The following is a 26,785-nucleotide window of genomic DNA, read 5'->3' on the forward strand; positions in this document are numbered from 1 at the left end:
AATGATGCTGTTAAAGCTGGTTTCTTTCAGTGAAACACTTCTACAGTGAAACACTTCCCACTTTGCAAAAGCTGAGTACTTACCACTCTATGTAAAGAAGGAAGGAGCAGTGGCTTAAACTAAGCTTTTTCTGTCTAGGTCTTTCGCTCCTTTAACAACGTATTTCTTCTGTAAAGCAGAAACTGAGATCACAGTGGTTGCGTGCTAGGCCTAATTGGCTGAACGCAACATACTTTAAGAAATGGATTTGCTTGAAAGAAAGACTGAAAAAAATCTTTCCCCTTTTAGTATTCATTAGCTTACAACTGAAGGAGGGAAAGAAATTAGGAGAATGCTAATTTCAGACAAGGCTAGGCTGTTCTGCTGCACACTCTGTGTATGTAGTACAACTGATCCTCCGCTTCATTTCAGCATTTGCACATCTGCCTGTTTTGATGCAACACTTGGCTAATAACTACAAACATTGGAAAACACTGGATGAGTTAAAGTGCAAGAGTCTCAGGCTCCCATCAGAAAACAACAACTGACACACAAGGAAGACAAACAGACCTCTTGATCTACCAGTTTCACTGTGAATCACTGTACTAATTTGGATACAAGAGGGACAGTGTTTCCTTTCAAGTGAAATTAAGACTGTGTGGCAAGAAGGAAATATTTTATCCACCACTTCTAAGAGTCTCTGAATTCCACAGAAAAATGTTTTTGAAAAGGCTATATAATCCACATATGAATAAGAACTCTTTGGAAATATCAGTTTGTGGCAGAAAAGGTACTTCTGAAACTAATTTCTAGTACTGAATTTGCATTTGTCAAATCTCATAGCAAATACAACTGCATTTGCTAACAGTTCACACAATGGTTTCTCAGACACAAACACAATCTAGTCACCAGTAGAAGAATAGGTTGACAAACCCATAAAAACTTCCCAATTATCTGTCACAAAATTTGTTCCAGTTCTGCTATTCTTTAGCTCTCTCAATGATAGTTCTGAAGAGAGCATGCAGAGTAGAACAAGTAAGCCTCAAGAACACATTAAAAACAAACCCTGTGAGATTTAAAGCAACACTTTTATTACAGAGTATAAAACTGCTCTCTCGTCCTTCTTTTCTATGTAAAATTTCAGATTGAGAAGTCAGATTCCTTTAAAATTGGTTACACAATGGAAGAAAATAAGCAAGTTCCGTATAGTTGGCACCATTCACATTTTTCTCTGCCATCTTAGAGACATTACCATGTGATGTTTTGTCAAGTTTTACATATAAACCCTTGTGGCACTGATCAACCTCCCTTTTTATAAAGTGGTGTTTGTACACACGGTCATCAATTTTATTAGACTGATCTAAATTTTATGACAAGGCCATATATTGTGCTACTTACAGAAAGAACCTGTAACTTTTTTTAAAAAAATGTTTCCAGGTTATAATTTAAAACAGCATGATAATTTGTACTGCTTTTTCCCTCCTAATAAAATGCTGTTTTGTTTGATGATGTAAAAAAGGATTTCGAAAGTTGTAAATAAGTAAGTTAGAAATCAAACATAGTTTGATTAGTTTTATTAGTTTTAAGATACAAAATTTATGCTAAAGCTTCCAAAGCACAAATGTGTATTTTTGTACATCTCATTTTAATCATGTGCAGACCATGAACATGAGTTCAAATTTTAAACTATTCTCAGATTATTCAGTTAATAAATAGTAGGAGAATTACTGATTTTTTAACACTGTGCACTCCAGGCTGCAGGCAAGAGTGTCAAATCTGTGACTTCAGTTGAAGTAGTTCATTGTTCATTAAAAGGAAAGGTCCTGAGGCAGACTCTTTATCACCCCCCATACTGTATCAAGAATTGAACCAAGTAAAGGAAAAAAAAAAAAAAAAAAGCTTAGATTGCTGTGGAAGAAAAGTGACAGTGATTGTTGTTTACTGCAGGTAGCTTACATAATGTGCCAACCTTTTTGTATGTTTTGTACCAAGTTCTGAAAACAAAAGGAAACATTCATAAAATGTATGTGCAGAGAAATGTATATAAGCTATATTTTTGTTAGAATTGTAATAGAACCTTACTTTTGTCATAGCTAAGGCAGGTCACTTTGTATTAAAATGCTGCACTGTGTATATTTGAAGAATGGTGTTTCTGGTGAAGTACATATATTCATTATTTCTTATATATTGCAACATTTTCAATGGATTTTTATTCAGATCAGATGAACCTCTGATTTTGATACAGTAAACTGTTTGCTTTTACTATTGCTTTATTTAGAACTAGTGCTCTCAGTAGTTGTATCTCAACTATTCTGATGACTGAATGCTCACTGCAGCTTGCATTAGAGAAAAAGAATTTCATGAGTTTCAAAGCTTTGGCGTATTAATTTATTTTGTTAAATACAGCATCACTGTAAGATCACAGCCATGTAAAACGTTTCAATTCAGTATTTTTGTCACAGTACTGTCACAAGGAGAAAAATGTCAACAGTAGAAGAAACCTAAGAAATAAAGTTCAGCCTCAGTTCTGTTACATGAGTTAAAGCGTTCGTGTGGAACCAGTGTATTTGTTGCAAGATCATGTGTTTCTTCCAAACAGCCAGAGACTAAGTAAAAAAGTAATTTGTGTGAAGAGATGTCCTGTTTAAGAACAGGAGAAACAAGAATCTTCATGTACTGCTTTTGTCAGACTCTTACATGTTCAGCAGACTCACAGGCTGTTGTTTCATGCTATTGTCAGTGCACAGATACTTAAACAGCTCCCTCTCCCCTGTATAAACATTAAGGATATTTCTGATAGAGATACTTATTTTCATGAGGTGAAGATACACAATTCTGCTTTACTAAGCTGGAAAAATAAATTTAAAAGGAATCATAGAATATCCCAAGTTGGAAGGGACCCACAAAGATCATCAAGTCCAACTGCTGACTCTACACAGGACCACCCAAAAATCAGACCATGTGTCTGAGAGCGTTGTCCAAATGCTTCTTGAACTCCGACAGGCTCGGTGCCATGACCACTGCCCTGGGGAGCCTGTCCCAGTGCCCGACCACCCTCTGGGTGCAGAACCTTTCCCTAACCCCCAGCCTGACCCTCCCCTGTCCCAGCTCCATGCCGTTCCCTCGGGTCCTGTCGCTGTCCCCAGAGAGCAGAGCTCAGCGCCTGCCCCTCCGCTCCCCTCGTGAGGGAGCTGCAGGCCGCCATGAGGCCTCCCCTCAGCCTGCTCTGCTCTGGGCTGAGCAAACCAAGGCACCTCAGCCGCTCCTCATACGTTTTATCCTTTAGACCCTTCACCATCTTCATAGCCCTCCTTTGGAGGCTCTCTAACAGTTTTACGTCCTTCTTACACTGTGGCACCCCAAACTGCACGCAGTGCTAGAGGTGAGGCCGCACCAACACAGAGCAGAGCAGGAGAATTCCTCCCCCTTACGCACCCCAGAGTAGGGTTGCCCCTCCTGGCCACCAGGGCACACTGCTGGCTCATGTTCAGCTTGCTGTTGACCAGAACCCTCAGATCCCTTTCCACAGAGCTGCTTTTCCAGCCTCTCATCCCCCAGTCTGTACGTGTAGCCAGGGCTGCCCTGTCCCAGGTGCAGAAATCAGCACTTGCTCTTGTTAAACTTCATGCAGTCAGTGATTGCCCAGACCTCTAACTCGTCAAGATCTCTCCGCAAGGCCTCTCTGCCCTCAAGGGAGTTAACAGTTCCTCCTACTTTAGTATCATTTGCAAACTTACATAGTATGCATTCGAATCCTGCACCCAGACAATTTATAGAAACACAGAAAAGTACTGGCCCCAAGATGGAGCCTTGAGGAACCCTAGATACTGGTGGCTCATGATTTAACCCCATTTACTACAACAATTCAAGCCCAGCTCATCACCTAATTGTTCACTGTATTATGTATTTATATTATATACAATGTATGGGCATTTTGTCCAGAAGGATACTGTGAGAAACAGTATAAAAAACTGCTGAAATCCAGAAAGATTACATCAACTGGCTTCCGCTGGTCAACTCGATGGATAAACTTGTCATAAAAGAAAATTAAGTTAGTTAAACAGGACTTTCCCTTTGTGAGCCCATGCTGGTTGTGACCAATGACAAAGTGACAATGACAATGACAAAGGACACTAGATGGAAGTAAAATTTCTAACCTGGTCTCCAGTTCTGCTCACTGCACTTAACAGCAAGTGTCAAATTCTTATTTAACCAGAGTCAGACAGTATCGCCCTACTGTGTTCATTGTTACGCTCAAAGTTCACGTGAAAAACAACTGTTTAATTCTTTCAACTCAACGAACTTTAACGGATGAGTCCCTTAGGAGATCTATTACCAGCAATAGAACAATGGCACTTTCGGTAGATATAAATATTTATACATGCATGTAGGACTATTTAAGACTGAATTACATCCCTGTAAAATGCACAATGAGTTTTGTGACTAGAACTGTTCAGTGAAATAGGTTTGTATCTCTACCAGGTATTCACTCAAAAGCAGTCACATAAAGATGAAATAGTTATTATCACAGTAAAGGAAGAAAAGATAATAAAAGATGATGTTCTTCCATTCTAGTTGTAATTGATGATAGCAGTAGCCCCTCAAAAAAGAAAAAAAAGTTTTATAAGCTTTCACTGTACAGTTTTAGTAACAACCTATATACACAATTTATGAATAACTAAATTATTTCCCACTTGAAATGAGGAAAAAAAAAGCCAAAGAGAAACTGCTCCCCCCAGTTTGTACCTTTCACAGAGTAGCTAAAAATGCAACACTTGCTGATGAAGACCAGGCAAAACAATGCATTAGATAGAGACCAACAGGCAGACCTGACAAACTGGTATTGCCTACTTTTCTTTCTTCCTCTAACCCTTGGTGTAACTTCACATGCAGAAATTCTATGAAAACTGTCTTTTTTTGGTAGATACTTAACTCTGAGCCATCAGTGACTAAAGTCTTTCAAACTTCAGCTGTAAGAAATAAATTACATAAAGCAGAAAGTCTTCAATTTGTTCTTGTGCCTCTTCCACATAGAGCATTGTGGAATAGCTCCAGCTGCTTCAGTTATCACCCAGCTAAGTATTTTTAACAACTCTTAATTTTGACATCCACCCATGAATTTTTTAAACATTAGGAATAATACTAGAAACTATTTAATGAGTCATCATTATCTTCAGTCGTTTAAGGGAACACCATTTCTGCTGACAGATAAAGCCAAGTAAGTTTCAACATGCAAAATTCTCCTTTGAGAAGAGTAGTAGCCATAAAAATTCCAATATAATCCATGACATTAAGTGTAAACCTTATTGATAATCACATTCCCAGTAGCTCCGAGTTTCCTTTACACTCACATTTAAAGCACATCCAGTTTATGGATATTTAGCCTGTATTCAAGCTATTTAAAATTTGAGCTGCAAATCACCATTCTGTGCCAATTTTTGAAATAACGTTAAACTCCGTAGTCTAGATTCCCGTTCACCATCCTTCCACAAGATAACGAGGTGGTCAGCAGAGCATGTAACCAGTCCCAGTTCACCAAAATACAGGAACATCTGCAACAAAACCATTACTATTATTATGGTATTTACATGATATTGTCAGCTGGCTTAAACATTCAGTGTAAAGCTGGACTAAACAAATACATGTGTCTGAAGTGGTTCTGTTTGAACATTAGGTATCCAAAATTACAGCATATACTTTATGTTTGAGATGGCATGAAATGTCACAGTAGGCTAAAATTCCTGAATAGTTTTCATTTTTCTATAAGCCCACGTGTAGATTGCAAACTTAAGATGAAATTTGGAACAAACATCCAGTTCCCAGTTGTAGTGTTCGCAGTCTACAGAAAAACCCAATATGCCACCAGATTTTCTGTAGCATTTACGTGTACACCTATAGACACAATCCTCAAGCATCAGTCATTGTTTGAGTTCTAATGGGAACTTTAATTTACTGTTTTCACACTGTGCTACATATACCACACAACCAATGTGCACATTTACTGGTCACCTCATTTCTGGTGAAGTTAGAAGGACCTAAAACCCAGTTACACCACACAACTCCACCAGTGTGACAAACATACTCCCAGCCTCCAGAGCCAGACAGCCAAAAAGTCACAGCTGTTTAAAGAACATTCTGAAAATCACATCAGTAAATGAAATTCACTTTTTCTTCTTACTAAAGCTGACCAACCTGCACAGCTGATGAATGACCGATCAAATCACCAACCAGCTCCAAAAAATGCATAGTTGTATTCTCCTGCGTCTTCTTAGCAGCTTGGTTTGCCTGTTTGTTTGCCCTTCCGAATCCCCACATGTTGAAAAATCCTGGGGGTTGGGAGGGGAAGAAACAACTTTTATTTTGGAAAAAAAAAAATCACATAAAATGTGTATCTTCTAGCTAAGAAGAGAACTATGGGAGTCAGTTAAAATCTAAAAGCAGGACAGTCTGCATGGCAAAATAACAGAAGCATTGTACTGCACAGCATTTCTGCAGAGTTATTCGTCTTGAAGGTGGAGGGAAGCATAGGTGCTTTGACTCTTGTTCTTACTTGCAATATGGCAAATATCAAACTACCCATCTGAACAAGATGATGTGTATTTAGCAGGAAAAACAGGAAATGCTTAAATGAACTAGCTATACAGGGAAGGCAGATGCAGGACCATGATGCTCTGTCTTACTAAATTGACTAGCTGTCTCTTGTCCTCAGAAGACAGACAAGAGGTGCCAATCTTTTCCCTGCATGTCCTGCACTAATGCGTTAGATTACTGCATAGAGGTAACAAGTAAGTTTCCGGTATTGTTTGTTTTTGTACTGTCCACTGACTTCTCCTTCAGATTTAAAACCATCACCCAAACTGGAATATATAGATAGTCCTCCACATGTTCCACTTAGATCACAAGAAAACACTTATCTGTGCCCCAGCCTCCAGAAGAACTGTGTAACAATATTGGCAAAAGAAAGAAGTTTGGGTTCTGTATACAATGGAGTTCTGTCTTTCTTCCTGATCCCTACCTCAGACCTACCAGCACACACAATAAGTGTGCTATACCATGGCCCTGGTGCAAGGCAGATAATAGGGGAGATGAACAACTAATAAAGGAATTGCTCAGAAGGAAAACAGAGCAAACCAACAGCAGTCCAACCATCTCAATATGCATACGGTTTCTTTCAAATCTATCTCCAATTATAGGCTACATAGACTATAGAGATTATATAAATTTTATATAAATTATACAAAGTTATAAATTTCCAGTGTAAAACCAAATGCCATGTGTAACAATGAGCAGCTGAACTGTGTAGATGAGCTGTCACAAGCAATACTGAAGATAGAATATTCCTGAAAAAGTATTTCTAAACCAACCGAGGCAGCAAAAAGATTTGCAAAAACATTAGAAAAAATCTTTGCAAAAATTACAATCAACACATAAACAGCCAGGCAGACTAAATATATCAACAAAATCCCTCACAGCTCTAATAAAAATATCTGAGACGGGAGAAGTCCAGGTTGGATGGGGCTTTGAGTAACCTGGTCCCTTCCTGGGAGATGTCCCTGCCCATGGAAAGGAGGTTAGAATTAGATGATCTTTACGGTTCCTTCTCAAAACACTCTATGCTCTACCAGAATAATCTATGAGAATAATAGGTCATTACTGTTTCCAATCCATAATACCAACTATGTTGTACAGACCACCTCTCCAAACCCACAACTACCAGTACCAAGGGAAGCTGCTGGCCTGGTCAAAGAGAAGCAAGCACTAAGCAAGTAGTGCCTATGCTTAGGGAAAATGCTTCCTAAAACAATAGCAACTAGCCCTGAGGACTGCAACTAGTATGCAAATGAGGCTGGGTGCAGCCTCCAAGCGAGTCCCAATGTCCCTCCAAGTTCAAGGAGAAAACGTAGAACGCACTTTTTTGTGCGTGTGTCAGTTGCTCATTTTCAAGCTTGCCTTTAGCTTTCCTCTTAAGATCTTGCAAGTACTTACTCTTGCCTGGTAGGGTACCCAGTACAAGCAGAATTGGATCAAAGTTTGTAAGGAGACGTAATAATTTTTCACCAGCTAATATAGCAGGAAACCCTAGATAAGGTTTATGGCCCATACCTGCTTCAGAGGACCTTCTAAATTCTCAAATCAGACGTTGGAGGGCTTGTATGCCTGATGTCTTCTCTAGTTTCCCTCCCACACCTGTCTCAATTGTTTGAACATATTGACTTTAACTCTTCTTGCAAAGCCTTCAGAAGCCTCTCTACACCTGTATAGAGTTCCCTGCTTTTCCTTTTCTAAATGCTCTTTTCACCCCACCTCCCACCCCCACTATAGACAAACCTGTTGGAACTGGTTCAGCTGGCACCTGCTGCTTTTCTCGGAGCTCCCAAATGCGAACACTGCCATCTTCTGAACAGGATATCAGCTGCCTGTCAAAACAGTTGATAAGCAACACTAGCATGGATACTTATCTGCACAAGTCACCTTGTGAAGTTTCTATAAAGTTTGTAAGGTGTCTCTCCTATGTAGCAGGACGTCCAGATGTTCAATACAAAATAAACTGTATTTGTAGCAGTACAAAATATAATGAACTTGCAAAATAGGTGGAAAATAAACACATTTTTAAACACATTTTTAAAGATAAGTACCGCTCTAAAATGAAATACACATCTAGACTTTGCAAACACAGGCACACAGACTGACTTTCATTAAGCAAAACCGTATTTTTTATGTATGGAAAAATAACAAAAAAGTCCTTTTCATTACATATAAACAATATAGAATAGCACATGCATTTACAAGATCAAGACCCTAATTTTTAGCTTCTAATACACTTTTGCTTCATAGAACAAGACTATAAAAGGATCTAAAAAATACTACTATTGGATTATTAACAAGTTGTTCATTTTATTTTCATGAATTTCTAACTTAGCTGTCACAAATAAGTTCAAGCCAGAAATTCAGCATTAATGAACAAAGGCTTGAAGTTATTATTTTGTGTTAAAACATTTAGACAGTTCTGAAATATTTAATGAAAAATATTTTCTGAATCTGCCATAGGTCTTTGCTTTGTAGAAGTAATATGACATTAAGCTATATTTTCACAATGTAGACAAAAGTGTTTGAGTCTGATTTGAAAATAGCCAAGATATTTTACTTACAGTCTGTGCATCAAGCATAGATTAGCGTTATTTCAGATTGAATTACAATTACGTACTTTCAAAAATAAGATCAACAAGCTCTACATAATGAAAGCAGATCAAACTAAAGATCAAGTCCCCGCCCTAGAAATTAGATGCAGCTTTGCGGACTGTATCTAGCCACCCTTCCAAATTCTGCATTTCTTTATTGCATGATAAAACGTATCATGACTTGTACCTGTTTGGAAGCTTCTCAATGTGCAGTACAGAGGAGTCATGAGCAGTTCTCTGGCAGGCAATCACACGCTTCATTTGAAGATTATATACGTATATGCCTTTCCCAACAGCAGCAAACACACACTGGAAAGAAAATTCATTGGAACAACTTACAGAAACAGACACTGAAATATCACCCTGCATGTTATGGATTTCCAGCAGTGCTATGATGTCATCTTGTCAACATTATCTGGCTAGTTTCTGTCCTCATGTTACTGCTTAATGACATACAGAAACAAGAGGTTACAGAAAAAAAATATGGATTATTTTGTGGAAATGAGAGATACCCATGTACATTCTAAGCAATTATTTCATTTCTGTATTTTCATCCTATACCTTACAGTCTAAATAGAATAAAATAAATAAATAAATAAATATCTAAATAAAATAAAACCAAGAATATCAATATATTAACACATTTCTACAATTAAACATTCTTATGTTAAAATAACGATCAGTGTTTTGACAAACTCTTGTTTTATCAAGAAATAATTCCTGAGAATTCAGGAAGCTGTTCTGTGGTTTTGTCTTTTTTTTTTTTTTTAAATTCATCAGGAGGTTCACATAGAAGTCTTGCCCAAGGGCATGGGCTCCACTAAGAGAAGCGTAGAAAAAGAACTCTCTCACAAAAAGGTATTACAATACTGTGAAGAGCTGGGAGCATTTTACATTCAATGCTCTCCTTCAGCAAAGCGCAACAAAGTGCAACTTTGAACATACAATAGTTCAACACTCTGTCCAATTATGTTTTTCTTAAGCACATCTGTGGTGGGAGCTCTGATACCTCTGAAATTAAGCTCAGATTTCTAATAGCACTCTGCCAAATCAAGGAGAAAATGCTAACCCCATTTTTATTCTTTTCCTAGTTTTGTGTAAAGGTTGATTCAATGTGCTTTCCACATCACTCTTTCACTCCTGTATCTCAGCCTTTTCTCCTTCAGTCTTCCACGTTGAGACAGGCTCTTTAGTTTTATATAACATTTTAACTCTTGAAAAGGTGCTCTTCACAGATTATATTTCCTTTTACGCAAACCTTGGCAAAACTCTGGCCATCTTCAACCCCAAGAAAATAACAGATGAGGAAGAAATGAATTGTAAACTAATCTTAATGGGGAAGTTAAAAACACATATACATATGAGGATAGCAGATACACTTCTTAGTATTGCCAAACCTTTACCAACCCATTGGCTTCTGAATGATGCTATGCCTACAAGCCCAGTAACAAACGAGACAAGTTCTTCTCCAACTACCTAACTACCAAGCCTGCCAACAAGGTACCTTGACAGACAGATCTCCCCTAAATGCACCTTCTCTTTCAGGATGTAGTACTAGAACCACCTTTCCTTCATGTAGTTTGAAATTCTGCAGCAATTTGCGTTTAGTTCAGTTCCACGAATACAAGAAAGTCCTCAATAGACTCAGTTTCCATCCCATTCAATGTTTTTAACTACTTCTGAACTTCTCAAAATTCCTTTTCCCTCTTAGACCCTGTCTTGTGTAGTTTTCAAGCAAGGAGTCAATGTTTTGAAGCTCAATCAGAGAACTTCTCATGAACAGGACTGGCTTTTTCTCTTTCAGGACTAAGCACCCACAAAAAAAAAATACAGGAAATCCTACCTTTAAAGACAACTACACTTACTTTCCCTCATCCCCATTCAATGTTTTGTTTTCCGTTTTTTTAGGAACACTCTTTTCATAAACATACAAGTACCTCAAGTGACTACTTGGCCCTCAGACTATGTTGGGGCTTTTCCACAGCTTTAATCCTGTTTTAGCTCACATCTTTGAATCTGTTTCCAGGAATTTCTTTCTTAATCATTCCTCAGTAATGCACCTACAGGCTCCAGAACAGAACTCCACTGTACTGCAACAATGAAACATCTTTTCTTTTCCCATTAACGATTGGTACATTTCACAAACATAAATAATCCAAGAATTTTACTGCTGGGTTCTGCCTGAGTATTCTGACCGAACACTCCTAGGTCAGCTCCTAAGTATGATTACAGGAGACTACATTTTGGACCCATCTTTGTGCTCTTCACAATTAAGTATAGCCTGCCTGAACAAAAGCAGCAATATTTATTTACTGCTGTGCACCTGCACATGCCAATTCTTTGATTCACTTCACGGTGCTCTTAGCTGTAACTGTTCAAAAGATGCATTATTTTGGAAACTGCAAGTTCAGAACCATGGCACACAAAATATGTATGCCATTGAAATGCACCTTCTTGCTTATTTTTCTAGTGGTACTTTAAACAGATAATAAATTTTCATTTGTTAGTCAAAAAAGCTGTTATGTTAGCTCCCACACCACCTGCACCCTACAACCCTCAGTAACCTCACTGATGAAAATTTTGTATAAAAACTGCTGATTGCATAAATACAGCTGTGTACATTTTAAAAAGCTTCTTCTATTACTTACAACAACAACCAAATTAAAAATGCAAAACACTCAGACTTCTATGGTAAGGTCATGGTAGCTCATTTGAAATAGTATATTCAGTTTAAAGCTTTTTACCTCCTCATCAGATGTTAAGTGTTGAACTGAAGTTTCATTTGGACTTTGGGATAACTTTATTTCTGTCTGTGAATCTGGATGGACAGAGGACTCCCAGAAGTTGCACTCAGATGCCTGCTTTGTCCAGTCAATTGCATCCCAAACTATTAACTCACCCACATGCGAACCTGTCACAAAAGTCAAATCTAGAGGGGAAAAAAACACATAGAAATCATATTATATAAAAAAATACATCCATTTCACACAATGTCACAACCCTATAGAGTAAGAGAGCTCATGTTAAGAGTGAAGCTACATAAAACGTACAGTTAGTAACTGACAGAACAAACTGAGTTTGTTCAGTTCAGTTTGTTCTCACTCTTTGAGAAGATACTCATTTGATCACTTAGAATAGCTAAGGTGATCAAAAGGAGATGAGATCTCTCCTGTAAAATTTTAACTACCATAGAGAATATTTACCAGACACAATGCACAGTATGGCAAACGCAAGGATCACCACCAGAAGTGTGTACAAATACTTGAAATTCATGCTGCCTACATATAAAACCTTTCTATTCCTTGGATAAGTTTATCAGTACCCCTCAGACACAGCAAACCATGTCTTAGCCTCAACCAGAAACACTAATGAGAAATGAAACAGATGGATTAATGGCAAGACTGAAGTAAGTGCTCATGTTTTTTTTAATCGCATATGGAAAGGAATTGCTTCGGAATACTTAAAACAGGTAATATTGTCTTTTTCTGCCCATTATTAACAGAATCCAAGTTTTCTTCTTTCCAGCTTTACCATCTCTATACCACAGACCCCATGCAACAGCCAGGCCGACAAAATATCCACTCTCTGTCACAGTGGGAATACTTTGTCCTGGGCTCAGAGGGAACTCCAGAAAACAAAAAAAAAGCAGATGAGACAACATAGTAGAAGGGGTGGGTACCTCCAGTCTTTGACTAGACAGAGCTTCAGGTCATAGCTCAGAACTGCCACAATGAGCAGCACAGACTGCATCATCATCTACCAAAGCCTCTAAATAATGCACCTCTGTGCAAGCTTACATCTGCATATCTTTTGAGCTTTTCCTAAATCATAACCTGCCTGGCTTCATTTCACCATTAATCCTTAAATAAAGCCATTATATTTTCACATTTCACTACCTTCACAGCTACACAGAAGGTTCAGCTACTAGTTGTGAAGTTTCATTACAGTTATATGTTTGGTCCCACCAAAACCGCATAGTCGAAATATCCCACCGATAACTAACAAAACAAGTAATACTGTAAAACCCCTCTTACCATTGACACTGACCAATGACAAGATGTTATCATGATGGTCAACAAGGCGTTTTACTTCAAGGATATTCCAACCTTCAGACTTATCACTGGAAGCAATCAACCTAAAAATGACTTCCAAGATAGACAGAAATTGTCTAAGTAAGCTTTATCATTTATCAGAGTAAAATATAGATAGGCTTAAGTAAAACACATCATTTTCAGACACAAATTAATGAACATTAAAAATGAGTCAGTGCAAGATCTGCAAAGCCACTTATGACCATCTCTTTAACTGCTTCTCTCATAACACACAAAATTGGAATAATTTATTACAGTGTTATTCTTCAAGTCTCTTGTTACAGCCACCGTAGGATAAAACATTTTAACCTAGCAATTTTGAAATTCAGAGAATTGATCAACATCAGAAGTTGTAGAAAGCAGAAGTGAAAAGAGTTAGGTAGCTTTATTGATAAGTAAGCTAAAAGAGAAACATTTGTCTTTAAGACTTATCTGACTGAAAACTATTATTCAAAAATATGCAATACTATCTAATGAGGCAAACAAAATTTCCAGGAATTAAGACTTTCTTTTAACCAGTCTTGATATTTCTTTATGCTAACTCAAGGGCATTTCTGAAGATCTATGGAAACTTCAGATGGAAGTTTACATTGTATACCTAAGTATAAATACAAGATGACCATTTTTAATTTGCTCCTGATTCCTTGATCAGAATTTTGATCTACTGTTTTGTGGACTCAGTGCTATGCTTTTTCTCTTGAAACTTCCTCTATATTTTGAAATTTCAATACTTTCATAAAATACTCTTAGTAAGAACCTCCCCACCAATAGCTAGCAAATGATTTAGAGTTTGCATACCTAGAAAAGCCTGTCTCTTAAGTGAGCATCAGAAACCATCACATTGTCTCATTATAGGTTTGCATATAATTTCATTGGCAATATTGCACGCTCTTGATCTTGGGATACAGAGGCTGTAGGGAAGCCTAGTATTTAGCAGCTCTGAAAATGAGTTGCAAACCTTCTCCAGGACAAATGTAGACATCCACAATCAGATCTAGACAGATGGCTTTAACAGCAGGAACAAAGAATAGAGAAAAATTTTTATCATGGCAGATCTCAATGAAATTCCTGAAGGAAATCAGTACTGTCTGCCTTATTGTCACATGAGGGAAAAAGGAGGAAGACTGCTAATCACACCATTCACTTGTCCAATACAATTCCAGCACTGTGCTCTTTACAGATACCTCTGATAAACAGCCAATGAAGACTTAACAGAAATGCAATATACTCACTTAGCTCTTTGCCAACAGCAGCCGCAACACAATTTTTAGGCAATTCAACCAAAGTACTGATACCTTTGAAAAAAAAAAAAAAGAAGGGAGAAAACATTTATTGTATTTTATTGTATTTATTGACCAGAATAAAACACAATTAACTGATAATTCCTTGTTAACAAGGTTTTTGTAACCTCCTTTCCACACAGAAGTTATTAACAGAATAAAAACATAATGCACAAAGTCAAACTGCATTGGAAGTGAACAGATTACCTCAGATGGTGGCAGAGGCAGGAGGTTTGGTCCAGAATATAACAGAATTCTGAACACTGAGCTTGAAATAGGAGTGGAAGCTGAGAATCAATAATCTTTTTATTTTAAGTAGGGCTGAGATGTCTATGTCCTACTATGGACAATATTAAGGATATCGTGGTAATTATTGAGTCTCTAAACACATGCAGAGCTAAAGTTATTAGATACTGATACTACCACAGTACATAAGATCAAAACATTGTGCAGAGCCAGCTGAAGCAAAACAAGGCACAAGACAGTACATTATTCTGCCTTCATCCTGCATAGACATCCCCCAGCCTGTGCTGCCACACCATTAGGGGAAAAATCACTCAGGAATATGCAACCTCTATCTTCCCATACTACAAAGAAAGCAAGAGATTAGGAGGGCCAATGCTACACATCACACTGACCCCGCCTACAAAAGTTTCAACAGAAACTCACACTAAGGACTACAAATACCACTTGCAACTTCTATTTGGCATGGTACTTTGTATCGAAGCTAAAGAACTGTTAGTATCCTCCGAGATTCAGAAGGGTTTGACTTTCCATTACTACACCCTATGACAAAAATAAGGAAAAATATTGCTTCCACCTTTGAACTTGATTCACAGCTTCATAGCTATCTTTGTAAAGCACAGCAATAATAAGCAACGATTTTATTTGCTTGGCCAGATAATATATAAGGTTATTAATAGAAAAGCATGATTTACATTGAGATCTGATTACATTTACTGTATTTCTATCAAAACCTTCATTTGCTACATAAAAATTACTGATTCTTAAGAATAAAAATAAATCTTTACTAGTCTACTATTACCGTGTTTTACTTAGGAATAATAGAATTCCAGCTCCTTCTCAGAGAAAGCACATCAAAGGATCACCCCCCACTACAGCAAGCATGTATAAATCAGTAACTAAGGTCTGTAAGATACCAGGTTAACTGGAACACACATTATTATAAAATATTTACAGTAGTTGTAAAATATTACAGTTACTGAGATTTGACATATTCTAAAATTCACACAGCACAGGAGATTAAAAGCAGTCTTAATTTTGAAATGATTGAGTTTGACATTTAAAAAAAAAGCGGCTCTAATACATAATGTTATCATTAGAATTAAAGAGAATTTGCCAAGTTGGTTTTGCATCATTATACAGATCCATTTTACTTGCACTTTAACAGCTATAATGAGTCATTTACATTTTTACCTGCATCAGTAAGATGACTGGTCTTACACAAGAGATCTAATTTTCGGTTCCAAACACATAGATCACTCCCTCCAGACAACCATACATCCAGTCTTTGAAGAACTGTCAAACACTGCAGAACAAAAATCAGATATATGTCTCCTGCAAAAGTTCTACAGGGAATTTTTCAATGAAATTATCATGATCTTTAGTGGGATAAAGCTGTAAGTACTAAGAAATACAGTATTAAAGTGTCAATTTCTTGAGAAGTACAGAATTAACTACACATTACATTTTTTCCATTAACAATGCAAAATCTGATTTGTCAGTGAATATTTCTAACAGCATTCAAGAACTAGTTTGCGTGTAGGTTGCTTTTTCCAATCCAGTAACAAAACTAAGCTACAAAATGACCTTTGTTCTACAGACTTCCAAAAAGAAAATCAAGGTACTAAGAGTTCCAAAAAGAAAACTACAGTTTGTGCCCAATTCTCAGTCACTCACTATTTAAGGGTTACCTGTTCTTAAACCAAACACTGCTGCTCATTTTAATGCACCTGCCCATATGTCTCACGATCCATACAGAAAAGATTGCATACAACAGACTGACCAATCTAGGGTTTCCTCAGCTTACCTTTACTGTAGAATGGAAACATGAAACTTTTTGAACCTGTCTGCCAGTAGTGCAGTCCCAAACCTGACTTAATTCATTAAGGAAACCAAAACAATTTTATATACTGTAACTGCTGTGTTTTTAATTAAATGAAAGTTTGGGATATAAGAATGTGGAAAGACAGTCTTATAAATCCTGATAGCCTTTTCGATATTTGGCCAAAATGACGTATTAATGATGGCCTCTCATGACCATGGATCATTATTCTAGTAGGGCTTTCATCTAATTAGATTGCACTAGAATTCTTCTAGCCACAATTATACCTACTGAATATTATCAGCCAATAAATTTAAACAAACTGCAGCCTGTGTCAATGCTAGCTGTAAAAACAAAAAACAAACGAAAAAAATTTTTGAATGCTCTCCAGATCTAAGGATACAATAACTGTTTTATCAGCTGATGCTGTTAAAATCAAATTACTTTTTTCTTCAGAATCATCTGATGAAGAAAACGGTGCTATAGCTGTAATTTTTTGTGTATGTCCGTGAAGTTCAAAAAGTTTCTCTCCAGTCTGAAAAATAAGAACAGGGGAAATTAAGGGTAAAATTTGGAAAATACCTACAGTAACACATGACATAGGTGCCAAACTATTTCTGAAAGCAAGAACTTCTAGGAGTCTAATATCCCTATTTCACAATCAGGTGTGGATTTAATTCTTACTAGACCTTTAACACACTTCAAGATCTTACCTTATTTTAATAACATATTAAGTATAAGTATAAAGAGTGCTACATAATAAAAGTTACCTTAAGTGTAAAAAAAAATCTCTGGAAGCACTTACAAATTTGTATATTATACTAATTTCACTTTAATGGAAATACTGGCCATTCATCCTATTTAACTGATACTGTAGTAACTCTGATTTGTTGACAAAGCCTCTCTTGGAAAAAGTAATTCTTAACTTATTTGAAAAACTTAACTCAACTTTATGGCAAACATAGTACTGTCAATTTCCTGACAGCTTTATTTTTATTATCGATAGTTTTAAGCTGGTGGCTTAGATAGTTGCAGCTACTTCTGCTCCATTTAGTTAGATAGCAGAACCTAACAAACAAATATTCAGAAGCATATTGGTGCTTTAATCATGCAACTAAAATACAGGCTAGTTATAACCCAGAAGTGTAAAGAAATATATCATTTTTAACTTAAAACTACAGAAAGATTTGTTTAAACAAAAATGTAATGAAGATCCAACAGAAGTAAGAAATAGAACTCTGTTCCTAAATGAGTTCTACATCCATAAACTGCTCTGAACTCCGAGTACATATATACTCACATGTGTTTGAATATACAGAAATTATCTCCTTTTCCAAATTGTAGAATCGTAAAAAGCCTTCAGCTAAGCACTAAGAGAAGCCACTCAAAAGAGACAAAGAGTTTCAAGTTCCCCCTTCCTTATTTTAAATTTACACCACCGTGTAACATAAATTCTTCAGAATGTTTCCACAAAAGTTTACAATCTGAGATTTCTGTCTTCCTTAACTAGGATGCTTGATATTTACAGGTTAGTCAGTATACTATGTCCCCCTTTTAGACTTCCTAATGAGCATCCTAATGAGCTTGCATACTAAGACTCCTTATCTAAGTCTAATGCTCATCCCTTCTTAATAATTTTGTCAATGATATGGAGACATAGAGCAGAGGAGTAGGAAGGTGGTTATCATACTCACAGAGCACATTTTCCACGATAATTCCTTTATCTTAAAAGGTTTTCAAAAACTATAATAAGATTTTTATCACAGCAAGCAAGTAAGGCCTTGTTTTGGCACTCTGTGAAATACTTAACTTTCACCGACTTTGATGTCTTTCCAATGCTGTTTTTCATTAGCTCTCCATTTAGTCTCTTCAGTTATATTGCAAATAGTTATTGCAAATAGAGCTACTAAGATATAGTCAAAATTAAAATAGATATGTGAGTCTTGTGAACCCTGGGACCTTGCTACATATTTATTGTGTCCACATTCAGCATCTTCACATTTACAGTGAAGACTGAACATGTTTTAAATGAAGCATTAGTCACAAATTCATACATTTAAATATTTTCTCACATTTACTTTCCTAGCTCTTCTTTGCAAGTGATAATGACAGACTCCCTCCCACTTCTACATTTTCAAATAGTAGTTCTGATTTGAATCCATGCAGCAATTCTTTTTCACTAGTAGACAATTCTAACTCCTCTCCTCAACATTTACCCTCTCTGAAACACCCATGCTACCCTTTCCCCCCCCAAAAAAGAGCCAACCTGAGCATTCCACAGAAATATGATTCCATCATCTCCTGCAGATGCAAACCTGATAAGGGGAAAAAAAAAAAAGATGAAATATTGAATATAGCATAATATAATGGAACAGAAGAAAAACAGCTACATAAGAAAAATATCTATAGAAAAATATTTATATGGTATCGTACTCTGACCTAAAGAATAAATACATATCCATAGATCCCAACTAGTTTCTAGTTTTTAAATTAAAGTCCTGAAGTCAGGACATACTTAATGTCAACACATACTTAATAAAGAACAAGGTTTAAGAATTGCAAGACATATTATTATAAATAGAAGCCCACTTTACAGAACCAATTCTCTTGTTTATTAATGAGAGATCTTACATACTCAGTAACGCTACACCTTAAAACCAAATACTATCAGTCAGGGCCAACTGACTGCAAGACATCAAAGAAATTACAAATCACACATGAGTTCAGCACAGGAATAGAGGAGCTGAGTATCTACTATGGCACTTACAAGTGGCTTAGGAAACTCCCAAAGGATCTACATTTTTGGTGCTAAATATGGCTTTTGGTAAAAATGCAGCTGAAGGGTGCACCATAGAACCAAAAAATAGGTTAATTTTAGTGTTATGACTGCTAAATTCACATTAACAAAATCTGATCTAAACTCAATCTTTTCCCCGGGAGGGAGGGAGGGAGTATCTGTAAGCATCTGCCTACATTTGCATCTTTATCAACACCACAGCTACACTGAAGCTGTAGCAAACACATCAGCTTTCCCAGTAAAGATGTAATACATGTTAAGAAAGCTTAAACCAGAAGTAAAATCTTCCACTGAAAATTGAATTCAGTTGATAGTTGCAAATACACGTACCTTCTATTTTTTCCTTTTGTTTTAAGCCTTTGACAAGGGTCGAACAGTTAAGACATAGATAACTAAGATGTGTACTGTGTGCAAGAAAGTCATGAAGCTATATCAACTACGTTTTTTTTCCTGGAGCCAGCTGTGAGTGGTTTAATTAACTGAAAAAAAGTCCTTTCTTTTAGACTCTCACTTTGCAGTTATGACGTTCGTGAAATTTGCTAAAAGAGTAAGTTTTCTGTCATAAAGCTGAGTTCCCTTCCACCCCCAATTCCTTTCCTCATTTTTTTTGTTAAAAAGTGCCACCTGTACTTTTCCCACATCTTTTGTTATTTTACATCCAATCATGCCTCTTTAAAAAGGTCCAACCAAAAAACAACCTTTCATGCACAACTCTGAAAACAGTAATTTCTTATCTTTACTTGCCTTTTAGCTGTACTACACCTTGTTTTGTCACAAGGTCAAGAACTTGCTATATTAAGACTCTCACATTTCAGCAAGACCCCTTTTATTACAGTTCATTTCTTGACTAAAGTCGGAACTGTGTGCCACTTTACAAATTCTGAAAGGAAACTAGTGTTTGAAAGAAGGTACAAGTATGAATCATCATCACAGAAGCTCAATGAAGCCCTGTTTTGTATTTTTCCTCTTCATCATCTAACCAGGATTTCGGTCTAAGTATAGAAGTATATTGTAGAGTCTGTTATCTTACAGATACAACCTGTTCATGAAAGTGGTGTTTCATGGGTCACCTGATTGTTTTCCAGTCATGATCACCATCCTCTATAACCTTGTCTGCTTCCTGACAGAGCAAGGAATGGTCAAATGAGCAAGCAAGAAAGCTATTCTTAAAATGTTTTATGAACTCTGTTTAGTTTAATGTGTCAATGCTAGAGTATTACATGCAATTTTATCTCAGTCCATTTTTTGGAAGACTCTTGCTGAGGCTTAGCCTTCTTCAGTGATCTTCCAATCAATACGACCCTCACTTCATGTTCAAAAAAATACAAGAGAAGAGAAGAAAAAAAACAGCTTTCTGTTACATTTATACAGGATTTATTTAGTATCTTCAAAAACCAATCTGAGAAAATTTTCCACTCACTGGTTTTAGCCGAGCCACTGAGAAAACAAGAAAATCCTTCTGCAAAATTCTCAATAAGATGATATTATCTAAAGACCTGAAGCGTGAAACTTGGCTTACAACAGTTGACAAAAAACACACAATGGAATAGCTGCAGAAACTAAATAAAAACATTTCAGAAGCTGAGTAACAATACTAATTTTATTGAAAAGAACCAAGTGAACAATATTATCAGCTGTTTAACAATCCATAAACCACCATATTCTTCATAAATAAAACCTTTGAATTACTGTCCAGTGAAGCGACTCTATTAAACTCCTCAAACTCTCAGAATATTAACCAGCTATGCAACTTACTCCACATCCATATGCTATTTCATAACCTATCTTCAATGTAGCCATTCAGGCCTTAGCTTGATACTGATTACTATTAGTTTAGCTTCAATAATTTACCTGTTACATACAATGATGCCCCAAATGGTACAATATTTCTTTACATCAGAAAATGCCTGCAATCTAAAAATACTCTGGTATTTCAATAAAGACCAAGCAGATTATTCAGTGTCTGTTTTCAGAAAAGTATAATCTGAAGAAAGTTTATTTTAGCAACTTCTCTGAAAAGAGAAGGATGGTGGGAAAAAATCACAACAATATTCCATTTTTACATGAATCTTCTGGTGGATTATTTTAATGTAAAAATAAATTTTATGGAAATGCATACAGCTTTTATGGTATATGTTTATGGGGTTAAGAATAAAAACTGAAAAGCTAAAAATTCTCGATGGAGAATTTTGTGGAATTTATATACGTCCCACATCTTGGAAATTATGTACCTTGTAGACACATATTTATACAGAATGCCTGCTGTACACTGCGAAGATATAGCATGGTTAAGAGTTTGGTTTAAATTTGTGTAGTACATTGAAGAGCTTGTTAGAAATATCCTTTTGTTCCTAATCCATACAAGATAATAAATTACTGCAGCTCCTTAACAAAGAGTCTCCTGACTATTACTTATGTTCTTAGTTCTCAGAGGTTTCTATTTAATTTTCCATGTCAGACAAGAGTCACTATGCTTATTGACTAAAAGCTTCACAACCTCACTTTAAGGTAGTTAATTATCTCCTCTCTTTCAGGATTAGGTTAAATGAGAGAGCATGTAAGGTTAATTTTACACAAACATAAAAGTAACTTATCTGATTCTCCTAGTCACACTTCCAAAGTGACAAAGGTAAATCTAATGACTATCTCTGCCTCATAATCAGTTTTCCAGTCTTTAGATGACTCCTTCCTCAGAATTTGTAGGGATGTTGTAACTAGTTACAAGGAACTAAGACCAGAACAGATAATGAATGTCAGGGAATATACAAAAAATGCACAAAGCTAAAAATTGGACAAGTAAAACAAAGAAACTGTATGGTTTCAAAGAAGTACAGCAAGTTGAAAAATGGGAAATTGGAGGAGATATGTCTAATTGCTGTATTACATATGTTGAACTTTAGTAGGTAGCCATTCTGCACACAATTAAAGTACTGAAAATTTCAAGATTTGAGAAGTTCAGAAAAAAGTTCATCAACCACAGCACAAGTGAATTAAGCACTAGAGTTTCAGAAGAAAGTGTAACAACCACACGGCTTTAGACACTACTAAAAAAGCAGAGATGTGAGAAACTTGAAAAAGATTGGAAAGAAAGGAATAGCAACATCGAATATTGTTAAGAATGTCATGTTCAATTGCTACATTGAGGGTATCTGTAGGAGTCTACTACATTCCTTTGTAAAACCAGAAGGTGAAATAACAGCTGTCCTCATACCAAAAATAAAAACACATGCATCTGCTCAGAACAGAAGCAGGCACTATCCTGTACTGTCTTGGGAGAAAGAGTGTGTATGCATATAAAGAAAGGAAAGTTCATCTCAGGAACAGCTTGAAATAGAAAGGCTCAATTACCTAAAGATATTTCTTCCAAACAAATGAATTTGTATCAAGAAGCATAACTCCATCAACATTCTCTTCTCATAAAAGTACAACTTACAAAAGATGCCAGAAGATGTAATAACATACTAAAAAAAGTGTTCACCCCTTTCCTTTTTAATCCCAGTCTCTTCCCACCCTCCCCCAGCAAAAATAGAAAACTAAAAATATGTCTATGTTTTCATAAATATTCACCAAAGTGTTCCAAAGAATGTTATGAAACAACTTGGAATGCAATTTCATACCTGCAATCATCTATTTGTACTAGAAATCGTACTATATCTTGATGACCTTTCAACACAAGGAGCTCCGTGTAAGGATTTTGTATTTGTTCTTCACCAATGGTCTGTACAGATGATTTCTAAAATTAAAAATTAAAATAAAAAACAAAATCAAATTTATTTTGTACTGACATAATTATTTTCATCAGGTCTTTGTAATGTTTATCAATCTATATTTAGACTCCTATGTAAGTGTATAGATATATGTGAAGTTAAATTAGGTTTCTGAAATTTAATTTTGCTTTAATGAAAATCATTACAAAGGATCATTTCTTATTATTTCCAGTTAATGATATCCTTCTACAGCATGTATTTCAAATCATAACATACCATTTGCTGTTTAAAAAACATTTTGTACTGCTTTAATCATTGATACACCAACATGAAAAGCCAATTTAGGCTCCAGCTATCTTGTGGAGCCAGCTTCAGAACTCTATACATATACATTCGAATTTTCATTAAATCAGACATCCTCCTGTGAGGTTTGTGAACTTCTCATATCTTTCATCTATGATTCAAATTTAAAATTCTATATAATCCTATATTATCCCAATACCTTTAAAGCAAGTGTGAATTAATGCTGTTCTGTTACATAATATATAAATCATCCACCGGGACTCTGTTCACAGAATACCAAAGGCAACAGCTTAGAAAAATACAGAGAACGATTAATCATTTTACAGAACAACATCTGCAATTACCCCAACTAGACTATTAATTAAAAGTACTATCAATCACTTGGAGCAGGCTGATCACCCGGCAGGGTCAACAAAACATTGTGTAGAACTGCAATTTCAAGGTATGATAGTTCTGCTAATCTCAATCAACAGTTCGTTTCAATATAAGGCAACATTTTTGTGTTTATAGTCTTCTGCATTCTGAAACAACTTGTTATTAGACAGTTGTTTTTTTAAAAAAAATGCATATAGAAGTAGCTAAGTAAAAACTTGGTGACAGAACTCTCCTGCCTCCTTCCTTTATTACTTCTAAGATTGTCTATTCTTCAAAGACATCAACAGAAACTACATGGTAAAACTGTAATAACTGAACACTGTAGCATAAATGAGAAGTAATCCTATGTGAGAGACAAACATATCTGCAGAAACGTCAATATTTTCTTGCAGGAGTAATAATTTTTTTTTCTATTGCTTCTGTATTGTTACTATGACACTATATTTCACTAGTTAAGAATGACAAAATTAATAAGTAGGGAAGGAAATCTGTGTTTATATTTAAAATGAAGAGGTTGTCAAAATGCTAGATCTCGTGATTTCATCTTGGTTTTGTGTTATCTGATGCATTTCATGAAGCAACTGTTCCTCATTTTAAGCAATTATGTGGGAATAGCAGTTCCCATTTAGAATAATGCAAGTATAGTCCTCATAGTTATAAAGAAAAGTTGGACAAATATGGAAACTAAGTGTTCAGCTGTCAAAAGCAAATCAAAACATCCCTTAAAAGAATTCCAGCATTCTAAAAATTCTGAGAAATGTCAGTAGCACTTAACAGATGACATAAGCACTGCTGTGGTTAGAAGACTTCCATTTCTTCATTTACTATCAGAAACATACATTCACAAAACAATTGCAACACTACTTTGAAAAAGTCATAATTTGTAACATTCACATCCTAATTTTATACCCTGGCATTGCTTCCTCTTCATTATAAGACAGTGATACTTCTTTTGAACCTGCATAATCTTATTTTTTTCTTAATTCTGTTCTAAAAATGCCCATGAATATTGACAGATACCATGCTGCAATGTGTTATAGAGAACAACAAAACAACATTTTTTTCCCTCCAGTTCTTTCATACTACAAGCCATTCTCTCCTCAGATACTCATTAGTATTTTCTTGTTAGATTACATGTGCATTCTTTCTCTAAAGAAGACTGTTAAGTATGCTTTATTTATTAATAGAACTTGTAGCAATACCAAGTTTTTAAAAATTAGATGCAGATGCTAATGGAATCTATTCCCAACTTGAACTTTTTATGCAGGACATGTAATCACTACTACAACTGGTAAAATAACACAATGCTCAGCTTAATTTCAGAGCTTCCTATAAACCCAGTGATTTGAAGCATTTAAAGGTTATATTTTCTAAAGCAATTTACCAAAAAACATGGGTACAAAAGTATATTGGCATTTCTCCTTACCTATCACGTAGCACAATAAACCATCTTATATGGACTATGATGCCACTGCAGTTAGGCTATTTCCATTACCAGCGCTAGTCAGCTTACAACATATATCATGGCCATCAACTTAAGAGCTTCAGAAGCTTACCTCTAAATGATTTTCAATTCCACAGTAAAGCAAGAAATGGGTAACGAGAAATTTATGTTTCCAGAATTTAAAATGAAATAGCTTTGCTGGAGGTTTTTACTATTCGCTCAGCACACTGTCAGACTCTAGTTCACTTGGCCTCTTCGCGACTGACTGAAGCCGCAGCACATGAACATAATCAGTCCTTAGCCTACTCACTCTTTGGGACTTCCTCATCTATACTGCAAGAGTACAGAAATAATTAATGGCTACAGAGACCATCTTCAGGTGAAACCATTTTCCAAAATGCAAAAAAGGATTTTTAGGGTGAATCCTTACAAATATTTTTCAGTTTTTCACAGAGAAGCAAAACACCATCATTCAGCAAATTAAATGAATATTGCTAACAGCAGCAATGGAAATGGACGCTTCATGGATCAGGTTTAAAAGAGCCATGAGTGCCAGAACGGAAGAACTCAACCACACCTTGACTCATGCTCATGCTTTATCACATGACTGTATAATTAAAATACCGCTAAAGTTTAAACTTTGGAAAGGGACAAACACCAGTGGAGCTTTCTAGCCCCTCTTAGAATGCTATTATTTATTTCTTGTCTTCTTTTTAAGAAACGCTGCACACTAAGCTGGTAAATCCAACCATAATATAACCAGCATTTTGACTGATGACACAGGTCAGTGGCATTCCTAGGCACCTACATCACACACTGGTATGAACTCAAATTTCTAGTGAAGTAAATACTGGTGTTTCGCACAGTTTGTGATACTGTCATGGCTTGCTCATGCACAGCAGCTGAAGAATTGCTTCCTCATATCCGTCTAGTTCACAAAGGGATTAATTAGAAGGACCAGTAACTGTTAATTAACTCTTGTTAAGTCCAAGCTAAGAAATCCAGCAGATTTAGGGACGAGGAAATTGCGACACTGCCTCCTTCACACCCAGTAAGACCCTTCTCCAAGTAAGGCACCAGGAAGGACGCCTGAGGTCAGTGCCCCACGCACGCCCTGCTCGTTTTACGGAGGAGAAACCGAGAAGAGAGGCTCGAAGACTAACAGACATCAACCAGGCTGTATAAACAACGACTCGCCGCACCAAACACGTTATCGACAGGGGGTGCCCGAGGCAGGGCTCCCGGTGCTTGGGGCACCCCAGCCCACCGCTACCCAGCGGGCAGCGGCCGGGGCCGAGCTCAGCCAGGCCAGGCCGGGCCACCCCGCCCCGCCAACGGCCCTAACGCTCCCCCGGCGCCGCCCGCCGCCCTACCTCCGCCAGGCCCTGCGGCTCCCGGCCGCCACCGATCAGCCAGCGCAGCATCGCGGCGGCTCCCGGCGGCACCGGCCCGGCCCGGCCCGGCCCTGCCGCTGAGGCAAAGGCCGTCTCAATCGAGCTCCGCGCCGGGGAGGCGTGAGCAATCCAGCGCCGAGTGCGTGTGGGGCGGGGTGGGGTGGCGGTGAG

The 26,785-nt window shown here is 36.8% G+C and overlaps 2 protein-coding genes across 16 annotated transcripts in view; one reads left to right on the top strand and one right to left on the bottom strand.

The window, feature by feature from the left end:
* The window catches only part of PDE8B (phosphodiesterase 8B), a 100,432-nt gene extending 96,179 nt beyond the window's left edge, over nucleotides 1–4,253 (top strand). For all 15 annotated transcript variants that reach the window (XM_083818029.1, XM_083818025.1, XM_083818026.1 and 12 more), the window contains one exon: nucleotides 412–4,253. In XM_083818029.1, coding sequence (XP_083674155.1) covers nucleotides 412–527 — 116 coding nt within the window. In that variant the 3' untranslated portion in view covers nucleotides 528–4,253. The remainder of the gene's footprint in view (nucleotides 1–411) is intronic.
* WDR41 (WD repeat domain 41) lies at nucleotides 3,856–26,785 on the bottom strand. The gene is made up of 13 exons (XM_083818031.1): nucleotides 26,594–26,785; nucleotides 23,009–23,124; nucleotides 18,861–18,909; nucleotides 16,998–17,129; nucleotides 16,580–16,642; nucleotides 15,967–16,078; nucleotides 14,482–14,544; nucleotides 13,193–13,303; nucleotides 11,903–12,087; nucleotides 9,346–9,467; nucleotides 8,308–8,396; nucleotides 6,172–6,305; nucleotides 3,856–5,531 (listed from the first exon to the last, which is right to left on the bottom strand). Exons 1-13 carry the CDS (start codon nucleotides 26,642–26,644, stop codon nucleotides 5,379–5,381), a joined length of 1,380 nt encoding a protein of 459 aa, XP_083674157.1. The 5' UTR covers nucleotides 26,645–26,785; the 3' UTR covers nucleotides 3,856–5,378.

This window comes from Anser anser (assembly GCF_964211835.1).
Source record: "Anser anser genome assembly, chromosome: Z".
Lineage (NCBI taxonomy): Eukaryota > Metazoa > Chordata > Aves > Anseriformes > Anatidae > Anser > Anser anser.